The 14,283-nt window shown below is 40.3% G+C and overlaps 2 protein-coding genes across 4 annotated transcripts in view; both read left to right on the top strand.

The window, feature by feature from the left end:
* DDX50 (DExD-box helicase 50) overlaps positions 1-7,936 on the top strand; it is a 46,283-nt gene extending 38,347 nt beyond the window's left edge. For all 3 annotated transcript variants that reach the window (XM_019034869.3, XM_063710048.1, XM_019034871.3), the window contains 3 exons: positions 1,976-2,110; positions 4,130-4,174; positions 7,441-7,936. In XM_019034869.3, coding sequence (XP_018890414.2) covers positions 1,976-2,110; positions 4,130-4,174; positions 7,441-7,719 — 459 coding nt within the window. In that variant the 3' untranslated portion in view covers positions 7,720-7,936. The remainder of the gene's footprint in view (positions 1-1,975; positions 2,111-4,129; positions 4,175-7,440) is intronic.
* A 1,117-nt stretch (positions 7,937-9,053) lies between these two features.
* DDX21 (DExD-box helicase 21) overlaps positions 9,054-14,283 on the top strand; it is a 37,141-nt gene continuing 31,911 nt past the window's right edge. Inside the window, exon 1 of the mRNA XM_004049509.5 lies at positions 9,054-9,252. The gene's annotated coding sequence lies outside the window, so the exon portion shown is untranslated. The remainder of the gene's footprint in view (positions 9,253-14,283) is intronic.

Below are 14,283 nucleotides of genomic sequence, written 5' to 3'. Positions count from 1 at the left end.
ATTGCATCACATCAAGAGGCATAAAATGTTAGGTTGTTCCAGTACTAGTAATGCTTAATTTGCATTTGTTTAAGATGGAAACTGCCATATTGTAAAGGTGTATTTTACTCTCTGTAATTAGTAACTTGTGGGGTGATACTTTAGCATTGAGCAGATATCCTATCCGTAATAACCCACCAAATGCTTAAGACAGTATTTAAAACATATTTCTTTAGAAAATATTGAGATTTGAGCTAAGAAGTACCTAAGAAGTTATTTAGTCTCAACCCTCATCCAATGAAGAATCCCTCTTTGGCAGATGGGTCATTTAATCTCTGATTAAATATCTTAGAAACAGGGTGTTAGTGGCTTTAAATTTCTTTCATGGGTTAAACCAAAATCCAGTCTTTATCAGGAATGTCCTATAGGCTTTTCCTCTTGCTATCTCCTTGATGTCATATCTTATCACTCTCCCCTTTCTTATTTCAGCCACCCTAACCTATTTGGTTTTCCTCAGACATAAACTTAACTATTACACAAGGCCTTTGTACATACTTTCATTGTCCTGAATGTTCTTCCCCTTTAATAATCATGTTGCTTCCTCCTTTACTTCATTCTGGTCTCTGCTCAAATATCATACCAGAGAGGTCTTTCTTGATCACTCTAAAATAGCTTACTCCTCCCTATACTCTTTGTTCCCTAAAGCCCTGCTTTATTCCTATTCATGACGCTTATTACTATATGATATGCCATATATTTGCTTATTTGTTTACTGTGTACCCCCCCACCCAACCCCACATACAGGTGTAGGTACATGCACATGCACTAGAATTTACTGTCCATGAGAGAAAGGACTACTTACTGCTGAATCTCTAGCACCTAGTACAGTCTGTGGCACATACGTAGGGGGCACTCAATAAATATTTGTTTGCTGAATGCATCCCCATATCTTCTTAATGTTGATTCTTTTGCTGTTAGTGAAGCTTTACAGAACAAATAATTTTTGCTTATGTAACACTCCTTCAGAAGTTTAAAGAAATTGGTCAGGCATGGTGGCTCATGCCTGTAATCCTAGCACTTTGGGAGGCTGAAGCAGGCAGATCACTTGAGTCCAGGGGTTCAAAACCAACCTGGGCAACCCCGTCTCTACTAAAAATACAAAAATTAGCACAGCATGGTGGCACACACCTGTAGTTCCAGATGCTTGTGGGGCTGAGGTGAGAAGACTGCTTGAGCCCAGAAGGTTGAGGGTGCAGTGAGCTGAGATCGTGCCACTGCATTCCAACCTGGGTGACAGAGCGAGACCCTGTCTTAAAAAAAAAAAAAAAAAGGTTAAAGAAATTTATGTTTTATTTATTTATTTATTTATTTTTGAGACAGGGTCTAGTTCTGTCACCCAGGCTGGAGTGCAGTGGTGCAATCTCGGCTCACTGCAACCTCTGCCTCCTGGGCTCCTGGGCTCAAGCCTCCCAAGTAGCTGGGACTGTAGGAGTATGCCACCGTGCCTGGCTAATTATTATTATTATTTTTTTTGTAGCAATGGTTATTTCACCATGTTGCCCAGGCTGGTCTCAAACTCCTGGGCTCAAGTGACCCTCCCGCCTCGGTTTCCTAAAGTGCTGAGATTACAGGTGTGAGCCACCACGCCCAGCCAAGGTTTTCATTCCAAGCTGACTTTGACTCCTTCAATATTTCCTTAATTCTTCACTACCTTGTTGTCTTTCTTGGCTCTGGTTTGCTTAATTCTTAATTCTCTCTTAAAGCATAATGGTTAGAATTAAATAGAGTCTTACAGCAATACATAGGATGGTACTTTCAATTATCTATAAACACTATTCTTCTAATAATGTAGTTTCAAAAAAATTTTTTAGCTGCAATGTTGTACTTTTGGCTCGTAAGAAATGCAGTTAAGTCTTGAAGGATTATAGAGTTAGAATTTCATTGTACTGCTGCTGCTGATTTATTTCCAAACATAATGTGGTTTTTATTCCTTAAGGGGTTTGTGACCATGACTCTGGAAAGCCTAGAGGAAATACAGGATGTCAGCTGTGCTTGGAAAGAACTTAACAGAAAGCTGAGTAGTAATGCAGTGTCTCAGATTACCAGAATGTGCCTCCTGAAAGGAAATATGGTAGGCTTTTCCAGACAATTAAAAAGCTTTTTAATCAACTACCCCAAATGTTTACAAACGCTAGCAAATTTTGTTCTTTCTCTTTGAAGCCTAATGGCATGAATAATGCTGTTTTTTCTCTGTGTTAGTTTGTTTCCAGTTATAAATTTGGGGCATTATATATGTAACCCATTCCTCCAGAGCTGTAAGTCATTCTGTTCAGTTTGACTATCTAATACCCAAATTATCTAAGTTTCTGCCACACACTGTATGTGGTTGTGTACATGTGTTTATTCTCTTTTTATTTTTTAAATTTTATTTATTTACGACTTTATAGTGATGAGGTCTCACTATTTGCCCAGGCTGGTCTTGAACTCTGGGGCTCAAGTGATCCTCCTACCTTGGACTCCCAAAGTACTGGGATTATAGGTGTGAGCCACTGCACCTGGCCTTTTTGTATTATTATTATTTTTTTTATTTTTGAGACAGTTTCACTCTTGTCGCCCAGGCTAGAGTGCAATGGCATAATCTTGGCTCACTGCAACCTGTGCCTCCTGGGTTCAAGCAGTTCTCCTGCCTCAGCCTCCTGAGTAGCTGAGATTACAGGTGCCCGCCACTACACCCAGCTAATTTTTGTATTTTTAGTAGAGATGGGGTTTCAGCATGTTGGCCAGGCTGGTCTCGCACTCCTGACCTCAGGTGATCCTCCCGCTTCCACCTCCCAAAGTGCTGGGATTACAGGCGTGAGCCACCACACCCTGCCCATGTTATTATTATTATGATTATTATTTGGTAAAGACAGGATTTTGCCATGTTGCCCAGGCTGGTCTTGAACTCCTGAGCTCAAGGGATTCACCTGCCTCAGCCTCCCAAAGTGCTGGGGTTACAGGCTTGAGCCACTGCACCTGGCATGTGTGTTTATTTTGTAAGACTAAGTAGCTTATGACTGCAGTAGTTAAACAGCTCTATAATTTTGAGGACATGCAGTTTGGTTTTTAAATGGCCTGCTCTTCGTTGTTAATGAATTAATGATATGAATTAAATAAATACTTTAATACATTTATATAGCAAAATTACAACTGTAATCTTGTGACTGATTTTTTCTAACGGTTTTGAAAAATGATGTTATGTTATTAATTTAACTTTACTGCATAGGTTCATTCTAGCTTGGAATTTATTAACTAGATTGTTTATTGCAAATAATCATCTCTCTCAAAGTTTAATATTACTTGCCTTTTAAAAGGATGTGGGGCAAGTATGAGACAAATATATACTTTCAGGAAAAAAATGTAGAGGGGAGGGAAAAAATAGCAAGATCCATAGGCCAGACTAGTTGCTATACTTGAGTATTAAATTAACTTTCAGCTTATTGACAACTAAGACCATAGAAGAAACATCTTGGGTTATATAATTCTTATTATCTAACAAACATTGCAGCTTTTTTCTTTTTTTTTTTTGAGACAGGGTCTCACCCTGTCACCCAGGCTGGAGTGCAGCGGCGTGATTTCAGCTCACTGCCACCTCCGCCTCCCAGGCCCAAGCGATCCTCCCACCTCAGCCTCCTGAGTAGCTGGGACTACAGTCATGCATCACCACACCTGGATAATTTTTGCATTTTTTTTGTAGAGATGGAGTTTTCACTATGTTGCCCAGGCTGGTCTTGATCGAATTCCTGGACTCAAACAATCTGTCCACCTTGGCCTTCCAAAGTGCTGGGATTACAGGCATGAACTACCACGCCTGGCCCATTGCAGCTCTTTGTAAATGAGACTTTCTGTCATTAAATTTTAAAAGAAATTTATTAGAAGGATCATTTTACAAGGGACATGGAACAACATATAGGGTCTACACAAACTCTTCTAGAGAATACTGTAGATTCTTAGCAGTAGTTGTGAATTCTTATTGGATACTGTGTTTAGTTACTTTTTAAATTTAGAAAATACATTAAGCAGCCACTGAGTCATGCATTATTAGTAAAACAAAAAAAAAATCTACACATATGCATCTAATTTAAAATGTTTTGCTTTGTTTTGCTTTTAGGGTGTTTGCTTTGATGTTCCTACAACTGAGTCAGAAAGGTTACAGGTATTTTTAAAATTTTATCTTTTAAATGGTTGAGTACATTCTCTAACATTTAGATTGGGATATTTTGGGAAACATAGTCACAATGTCATTATCATGCCTAAATCAATGAGGAATTCCTTAATATAAAATAACCAGTCTGTCTCAAACTTAAATTTATTTTTAAAGAGATGGAGTCTCTCTCAGGCTGGAGTGCAGTGGCAAAATCATAGCTCATTTGCAACCTTGAATTCCTGGGCTCAAGTGATCCTCCCACCTCAGACTCCCAAGTAGCTAGGACTACAAGGCGTGTGCCACTATGTCTGGCTAACATGCGCCACCATGCCTGGATAATTTTTTTTTTCTTTTTGTATTTTTAGTAAAGATGGGGTTTCTCCATGTTGGTCAGGCTGGGCTGAAATTCCCGACCTCAGGTGATCCACCCACCTTGGCCTCCCAAAGTGCTGGGATTACAGGCTTGAGCCACCACTCCTGGCCCCATGCCTGGCTAATTTTTTAAAAAAATTTTTGTAGAGACAGAGTCAGTAGCACAGGTTGGTCTTGAACTCCTGGCCTCAAGTGATCCTCCCACTTTGACCTTCCAAAGTGTTGGGAATATTGGTGTGAGCCACCATACCCAGTAAAAAATTTGTTATTATAAATCATTTCAAACATATTTTTTAGATGAGGGCTTGTATAATGAATCTCCATGTACCCAACACTCAGCTTCAACAATTATCAGTTCATAGCCAGTTTTGTTTCATTTCTGTGTCCATCTACTTACCCACTTTTCTGCATTCTTTTGAAATAAATTCTAGGTATTCTATCATTTCAACCATAAATATTTGCATATTTCTAAATATTAATGACTTTTAAAAAGACCTTATCATAATACCGTAATTAAACTCCCCCAAAATAATTCCTTAATATCATCCAATTTTATTTAAATTTTTCCATTTGTTTCCTAAACTTTTTAAATACAGGGTCCATAAAGCTCATAGATTGTAATTTGATGTTTCTTAAGTCTCTTTTAATCTATAGGTTCTTCCTCCTCCCTCTCTTTTAAAAAAGTATCCCTGTGTATACTTTACTGCGTAAAGTATCTTTATCTGTTGAAGAAAGAAGTTGTCTACTGGATTCCCATAATGAAGAATTTGTCTATTGTATCTCAGTACATACTTATATACCTACTTTGAAACAAAAATGAGTATTTTGCTTTTGAAGTCTTTTTAAAAATTCAGAATATATTAAAGACACATTTTTGTGTCAATAACACAGTTCTTTTTTTCTTTTCTTTTTATATTTTAATTTTTTGTTTGTTTATTTTGAGACAGAATCTCACTCTGTTGCCAGGCTGCAGTGCAGTGGTGTGATCTCAGCTCACTGCAACCTCCGCCTCCCGGGTTCAAGCGATTCTCCTCCCTCAGCCTCCCAAGTAGCTGGGACTACAGGCAAATGCCACCACGCCCAGCTAATTTTAGTATTTTTAGTAGAGACGGGGTTTCACCATGTTGGCCAGGATGGTCTTGATCTCTTGACCTCATGATCCGCCCACCTCGGCCTCCCAAAGTGCTGGGATTATAGTCTTGAGCCACTGCGCCTGGCCTTTCTTTTTATATTTTTAAATAGAGATGGGGTCTTGCTATGTTGCCCAGGCTGGTCTCAAACTCTTGGTCTCAAGTGATCCTCCCACCTCAGCCTCCCAAAGTATTGGGTTCACAGGTGTGAGCCATTGCACCCAGCCAAAGTTACTTATTTTTAATGACTCCCAGGGATTTGGCCATTTGGGTGGCTGGTTTTCTTAACCAGTGTCCTATTTTCTGAAATTTAGATTATTTCTAATAATTTACTATTATTAGGACTGCCCTAAACATTGGTATAGCGAATTCTTTATGCATTGCCATGTTTATCTCTTTAAGATGAGTTTTTAAATGTGATTGCTTGGCCAAAAGGTTTGTGCCTTTTTTTTTACTTTGGTTATATATTGCCAAACCCACCAGTGGAATGTTCATTTGTCTTTTCCCAAAAAGTACCAGTATTGGAAAGAAAGATAGCCTTAGCAACAGGGTGTCTTAATAACAACTTTTTTTTTTTTTTTTTAAATTTGAGACAAGAGTCTCACTCTGTCGCCCAGGCTGGAGTGTAGTGGCACGATCTCAGCTCACTGCAACCTCTGCCTCCCAGGTTCAAGCAATTCTCCTGCCTCAGCTTCCTGAGTAACTGGGATTACAGGCGCCCACCACCATGCCCGGATAATTTTTGTATTTCTAGTAGAGTTGGAGTTTCACCACGTTGGCCAGGCTGGTCTCGAACTTCTGACCTCAAGTGATCTGCCCGCCTCGGCCTCCCAAAGTGCTGGGATTACAGACATGAGCTACTGTGCCCGGCCAATAACAACTTTCCTTGCCAACTCATGATCACAATAAGGAACAGTTAGTGTAGCAAGATATAAAATAGTGATGCTCTTATGGGTTACTGATTTGCGTATCTTCACTTGTTTACTCCAATATCAAAGTGTTTCCAGTGGCTACATTTTTTAGTCCTTAGCTGGTGTTGACTTGTATTTAATCTCCATCATGGGCTCTTTTACTTTTTGCTTGTCAGTATACCTGCTGAAAACAATGCACTACTTATTAATGGCCTGTCTGCTTTGTGCTGAGATACCAAATAGTGCTGTTTTAGAATGTATAAACTGAGTATAATGTATATTTTTGTACATTTATTTAATTAGTATATTTATTTAGTAATACCTAGTATAATTTTAGAATGTATATTTATTTAGAATGTTAGAATTTATTAGATAAATGTGCTGAGATACCAAATAGTGCTGTTTTAGAATATATAAACTGAGTATAATGTATACTTTTATATATTTATTTAATTAGTATATTTATTTAATTAGTAATACATAGTATAGTTTTAGAATGTATATTTATTAGAATAGAATGTATATTTAGAATGTTAGAATTTATTAGAATAGAATGTATATTTAGAATGTTAGAATTTATTTAGAATGTATATTTAGAATGTATATTTATTTATAGAATGTAATTAGTACATTTAATAATACGTAGTTTAATTTTAGAATGTATAAACTGAGTATGAATTTATGATCTCGAAAATTGAAAATATTTTTGCTTATTTTCTGGTTTTCATTTTTGTTCCAGATACGTTAACAGAATAGATGGCCTTTAGCTAATAGATATGAAAAAGGTTTCTTCTTGTACTTAACATGTTTGCTTATGGTTTCTATTCTGCATTTATATTAATCCTGTAAATTCCCCTAACAGGCTGCGTGGCATGATTCCGACTGGATACTCTCAGTGCCAGCCAAATTACCTGAAATTGAAGAATATTATGATGGAAACACATCTTCTAATTCCAGACAGAGGAGTGGCTGGTCAAGTGGTCGATCAGGCCGGTCAGGCCGGTCAGGTGGTCGATCTGGCGGCCGGTCAGGTAGACAGAGTCGACAAGGAAGTCGCTCAGGAAGTCGACAAGATGGTAGAAGACGAAGTGGGAATAGAAATCGATCAAGAAGTGGGGGCCACAAACGGAGTTTTGACTGAGTATTTGATAGTTAATCTACCAGTGTGAGCTTGCCTATTTCTGCCTAATCATGTACATTATTCACCAAAAATTAGGTCATCATAGTTGAGGTATGTGTCTGCTATTTGCAAAGAAGTTGGTCGTATTTTTTTAAAAAGTATTTCACAAGAATGGAACAAATCTACTTATCCAGTTATACCTTTGAATAAAAAAACCTCCTTTTATTGTCTCTTTTCACTTATGTGTTAAGAATTTTCTCAATGTAATCTCAAAAATTTCTTTAAAAACTTGGCAGTCAGGCCAGGTGCGGTGGCTCATGGCTGTAATCCCAGCACTTTGGGAGGCTGTGTTGGGCGGATCACTTGAGGTCAGGAGTTTGAGAACAGCCTGACCAACATGGTGAAACCCCAACTCTATTAAAAATACAAAAATTAGCTGGACATGGTGGTACATGCCTGTAATCCCAGCTACTCGGGAGGCCGAGGCAGGAGAATCGCTTGAACCCAGGAGGTAGAGGTTGCAGTGAGCCGAGATCGTGTCACTGCACTCCAGCCTGGGCAATAGAGTGAGAGACTGTCTCAAAACAAACAAACAAAACTTGGTAGTCAAGCTAATCATAAGATTACTTGCATTTTACAAAATGTGATGTATTTGTATTCATATCATTCCTCCCATAGGTTATGTGATAAAAATAAGAAATTCCCTTCTACATTAAAGGGCTGTGTAAACTGTTGACATGGTTAGTTAGGTGTATCATTTTAGTCTAGACACAGTTAATTAAAAGAGTGTGCCAACAATGCATACTCATTAATTTAGTCCACAGATATTTATTGAATTTCTACTATGTTTCCATCACTATGCTAACCACTGGGGAGTATAGTTGTGAATAAGGCATAATCACTATCCTTAAGGAACTTAGAGTCAATTATTACAGACTAACAAATAAAAGCTAAGACAGTGGTAGGTATGGTATGCTAAGGACCTACTTGGGGTACACCTGACCAGTTTTAGGAGTCAGGAAGGCCTTTTAAAAGTGACACCCAACAGAGAAATAAAGAAGTATCCATTTAGCCACATGTATGTACAGGTGGGAAGAGGAGTTTAGAAGGGAGAGGGCTTGCAGGCAGAGAGAACAGCATATGCAGACCCCAGAGGCAAAGAATAGCATGGTAAGTCTGAGGTTTCCATATGATAGAGAACAGGAATAAGAGACTGGTTTAGTATTTAACAGGGACAGATTTTAAAGGCCTTACGTACATTGTTAAGGAGTTTAAAGCTTTTCTTGAAGACAGTGGGTAATCATTTAAGGGCTTAAAGTAAGGAGTAACATGATTGGATTTACATTTTAGAAAGAATGCTGGCCACACTGAAGAGACTGGATTGGAGAAAAGCCAGACTGGAGGCCTGGAGACCTCTTAAGATGCCATAGGAGTAATCTATGGTAGAGATGCTGGTGATCTGAACTAATGCTAAGTAACATATTTTGAGGGATGAGAACTGAGGCACTTGAGAGGTTGTTACTTGTCCAGAATCATGCAGCTGGATGATGTGAGGTAAATGAGGATTTGAACCCAGAAAAATGTCTAGCTTCTGAACCAGCACTCTTAACCACTGCACTAAATAGTGGCAGTGGACATTGAGAAACATGGATAGGTTTCAGAGGTTTTTTTTTCTTTTTTTAGACGGAGTCTCGCTGTGTCACCCAGGCTGGAGTGCAGTGGCGCGATCTTGGTTCACTGCAACCTCCGCCTCCTGGGTTCAAGTGATTCTTCTGCCCCAGCCTCCCGAGTAGCTGGGACTACAGGCACGTGCCACTATGCCCGGCTGATTTTTTGTATTTTTAGTAGAGACGGGGTTTCACCGTGTTAGCCAGGACGGTCTCAATCTTCTGACCTCGTGATTTACTGCCTGCCTTGGCCTCACAAAGTGCTGCGATTACAGGTGTGACCCACTGCGCCCGGCCGGTTTCAGAGGTTTTTAGGAGACAGAATTCTTAGGATTCAGATAGTGGATTGAAAGATGAGAGGGAAACAGAATAAAACCTAGTTTTTTTTTTGTTTGTTTTGTTTTGTTTTTTTAAGATGAGGTCTCACACTGTTGCCCTAGCTAGAGTGCAGTGGCTCAATCCAGGCTCACAGCAACCTCAACCTCCTAGGCTCAAGTGACTCTCCCACCTGAGCCACTCTAGTAGCTGGGACTACAGGTGCATGCCACCAAGTCCAGCAAAACTAGATTTTGTCCCTGAGATAGGGTACGAGGAGGAAGAGCAAGAAAAGTTAAGAGGGGTTGGGAATATGATTAGTTCAGGATTAGATATATTTTAATATTAAGTAGCCCATGAAATATGTAAAAGGAAATAAATAGTAGACAATTAGATTTGTAAGTCTGAAGCTCAGGAGAGATATATTTGTTCTAGAGATAAAAGTTTGGGAATGATAGACCAAAAAATGATAATTGTAGTTAAGCTAGTAGATGAGATTATCCAAGTATGGTAAGAGCAGAGGACTGAGGAGGGAAGCCAGAGGGCTACCAATGTACTTAATTCATAGTAGAAGGAAGAGGACTCCATTGAGAAGAGATGAGGAGGACAGAAAGCCCAGGAGTGTGTGGCTTTTAGAGGAAACAGGACGAGCTGGAAATGGTCATTGGTTGTGGCAAAAGAAACTTCATAGGAAGCAACCATAGTAATAAGAGTATTGAGAATAGAAGCTAGTTAGCAGTGGGTTCAGTAGGAAATGGTAGATGAAGTGGTGAGAACAAACATGAAGATCTCATTCTGAAATCTGACTGTGAATAGGGAAGAATAAGCAAAAGCTTATTCTTTTGCTTACAAGGACATGAAATTCTGGCAAGGATTTTCTGTGTATGTGTGGGAGGTGGGGTATTTGAGCATGTTGAAATATGGTAGGAAGAAGCCCTAAAGGAGGGAGGGCAACATGAAGTTTGAGGAGAAGGAATATATGGGATCAAGCACACAACTAGAGATTTTAGCTTTATTTATTCATTGTTTATTTTTTAAAAGTTTACTTATTAGGCCAGGCGCGGTGGCTTATGCCTATAATCCCAGCACTTTGGGAGGCTAAGGCTATAATCCCAGCACTTTGGGAGGCTAAGATCACCTGAGCTCAGGAGTTCGAGACCAGCCTGGCTAACATGGGGAAACCCTGTCTCTACTAAAAATACAAAAATTAGCCAGGCGTGGTGGCAGGTGCCTGTAATCCCAGCTACTCAGGAGGCTGAGGCAGGCGAATCGCTTGAACCTGGGAGGTGGAGGCTGCAGTGAGTTGGGATTGCACCAGTGCACTCGCAGCCTGGGTGACAGAGCGAGAGACTCTGTCTCAAAAAAAAGAAAAAATATATTTATTGATTGATAGGGTCTTGCACTGTTGCCCGGGCTGGTGTGCAGTGGTGCATTCATGGCTCACTGCAGCCTCAATCTCCCAGGCCCAACTGATCCTCTCACTTCAGCCTCCTGAGTAGCTGGGACTACAGGTGTGTGCTACCATACCCAGCTAGTTTTTGTGTTTTTTTTTTTTGTAGGGATCAAGTCCCACTATGTTGCCCAGGCTGGTCTGAAACTCCAAGGCTCAAGCAGTCCTTCCATCTCGGCCTCCCAAAATCTCAGTTAACAGGTGTGAGCCATGTGAGCCACTGTGCCTAGGCATTTTTTTTTTTTTTATTGGCTGTGTTGCCCAGGCTGGTCTTGAACTGGACTCAAGTGATCCTCTTGTCTCAACCTCCTGAGTAGCTAGGATTACAGGTGCATGCCACTGTTCCTGGCTAGAGATTTTAGCCTTAGATAGCATAACATTTTGTCAGGGAGAAAGTATGATTATCTTGCAGATGTTAAGGTAACAACTACAGGTGGAACAACTGAGTGATTTCCTATATTAACACAGCATTCTGTTGTAGGAATGGAGATGAGGGATAGTTGATTGACCCAGGATTGGAGTTTTACTTTGTGAGTGAAAGGATGACGAGGTAAAGATGCCGAAGACTCTGGCAAAAGTGATTGGAGTAATGGTCCATGGAGTCTAGACTGCCTAGGGATTGAAGTGGAGATGGGGTTGATAACGGAGAATGTAGAGGAGGCAAGGGACTGAAGGTCCATGAAGGCTGTCTGAACTTGAGATTTCAAGAATGGAGCAACTGGGGAGAAGCAAGTGCAGGGTATGACCTTTGTCTGTTGGGACAAAGGTCACTTCAGTTGCGGTGGTCAAAGCAGTGGGTATGTGGGTGGTACTCAAGGACAGTGAGGTCTCCTATGATGAAAACAAGCCAGCACTGCAGTAAGGAAGACTAACCCGATTCGAAAATATCAGTGAATGGTGGAGGCTAGGAAATTACCTGAATGAGGAGGGGTATAGGGTGACATTATGCCTTATCTTCAAAGGGATGAGAGCTTTTACATGAAAGTGGAGTAATGGTTTGGAAACGGACTTGAGGAAAAGAGGACTCTGACATCAACTGGGATATGGGGAATTTCAGGGAATGGGCAACATCTTGTGTGTGAAACCTGCAGAGGGTGGGTTTTCAGAAAGAGCCAGATTTCAGTTAAGCCAAGGAGGCAGGGAAGGACTTTCAGTGCTGGATTGTGGAAGGTGGAAGTTTTGATTTGGGGGGCTAGTGTTACAGACAGACACAACTGGGGGGAAAATCTCAGTCTGCTTTGCATTTGAGCAACTGAGTTGTAGTATAACCAAGATGAAACAGGGGCTCCATTCATATTAAGTTGCATGAGTACTACTATGTTCAGTCAGAATATGTTGTGTGCCTACAATGTCCCAGGCAATATGTTTTGGGTTAATAAGCAGTGCCCAGTCTCTGTACTCTGGAGCTCAGAATCTAGTGAAATAAGTGGACAAATAAACCTATGTCCATGGGAATGACTAACTACAATGATTTGTGAACACTGAGCAAGGGCACCTGGCCCTGGAATGGGAGGGGGGGTTCAGGGAAGGCTTTTTAGACATGATGGCTGAGCGTTAAGTAGGTAAAAGAAACAGGAAACCTTGCATCCAGGCAAAGGCACAGAAAAGCTGATGAAACAACATGGTCTTAAGTATGGGGAACTATGAGTAGCTCTTGTTGCTGGGATCGTGACTGTGAGGAAGGCAATGGTGAGAACAAGGCAAGATGTGTTGTATCTTGGAGGGCTTTGTAGGTCTTGTTTTGGATAGCCATTGGAGGGTTTCAGGGAAGAGTGAAAAAGATAAGTATGTAGGTAAATGCCAACAGGGTGGATGGGTTTAAGAGAGTCTACCTGCTAAAGGTCAGATGCCCTATTAGCAAGGGTCCTAACAAAATTAAATAATAGCTTTCCACGTTTTGAAAGTAGGATGGGGCCAGGCAAATTTCTCATCAAATTCTCAGCTTTGGGCTGCACTCGGCCACTGGTATCTTTACTCTTCTTCCTTTTAGAAGCCAGTACCTTCATGGCTCCCTTTTTTGGCTTTTGGCCTCCTGTTTGGTACTCTGTGCTCTAGTCATTTAACAGCTATTTGAACTAGAATCAGTTACTCTGATCTTCAGTTTTTCAATTTATAAATGAAATAACATCTGCTTTATTCTCTCCAGCTTTAGAATTATGAATTCACTTTTAGGTTTAAATATCTTGAGAGTCTTCTCTCACATTGTTTTTGTTTCCTATATTTTGGGGATAGTGCTTAACAGTAGTTTTTAAAAACCATATTCCTTTTTTTTTTTCCTTATAAGTATACATGTCAGGCAGGGCGCAGTGACTCACGCCTGTAATCCCAACACTTGGGAGGCTGAGACAGGTGGATCACTGAAGGTCGGGAGTTTGAGACCAGCCTGGCCAACATGGTGAAACCCCATCTCTACTAAAAATACAAAAATTAGCTGGGCGTGGTGGCAGGCGCCTGTAATCTCAGCAACTTGGGAGGCCGAGGCAGGAGAACTGCTTGAACTCAGCAGGTGGAGGTTGCAGTGAGCCAAGATCGCGCCACTGTACTCCAGCCTGGACGACAGAGTGAGACTTCGCCTCAAAAAAAAAAAAGATACATGTCCATTGTTGGGAATCTAAAAAAGTAGAGAAGCAAATGGAAGACTATAAAAACCACCCACAGTCACATTACTCAGAAATAATGACTGCTAACATTTTATTTTGTAGACTTTTGAATTCGTTGTGTGTGTGTGTATACATGCTTTTAAAAATACAAATTCTCCCTCTAATTTTGTGAAAACATTACATCATCCAGATCAGAGGAAATAGGCCTGGCAAAATATTGATATTTAAGCATTCAAGGATATTCAACATTTCCTATCAAATTTTTTCTCTATTTCCTTTTTTTTTTTTTTTTTTGGAGATAGGGTCTTGCTCTGTCACCCAGGCTGGAGTGCAATGGTGCAATCTTGGCTCACTGCAACCTCCGCCTCCCAGGTTCAAGCAATTCTTGTGCTTCAGCCTCCCAAGTAGCTGGGACTACAGGTGTGCACCACCATATCCAGCTCCTATCAAATTTATATAAGCTATTCTTCGTCTTGTTATTGAATTTTATACTGATGACAAGATAATTAATTGGCTACCTTTTGTCAAATGGGCCTTTTGCATGTTTCCTGGT

The sequence above is a fragment of the Gorilla gorilla genome, chromosome 8 (genome assembly GCF_029281585.2).
Source record: "Gorilla gorilla gorilla isolate KB3781 chromosome 8, NHGRI_mGorGor1-v2.1_pri, whole genome shotgun sequence".
In the NCBI taxonomy this organism is placed as follows: Eukaryota; Metazoa; Chordata; class Mammalia; order Primates; family Hominidae; genus Gorilla; species Gorilla gorilla.
This window is presented reverse-complemented; position numbering and strand designations above follow the sequence as displayed.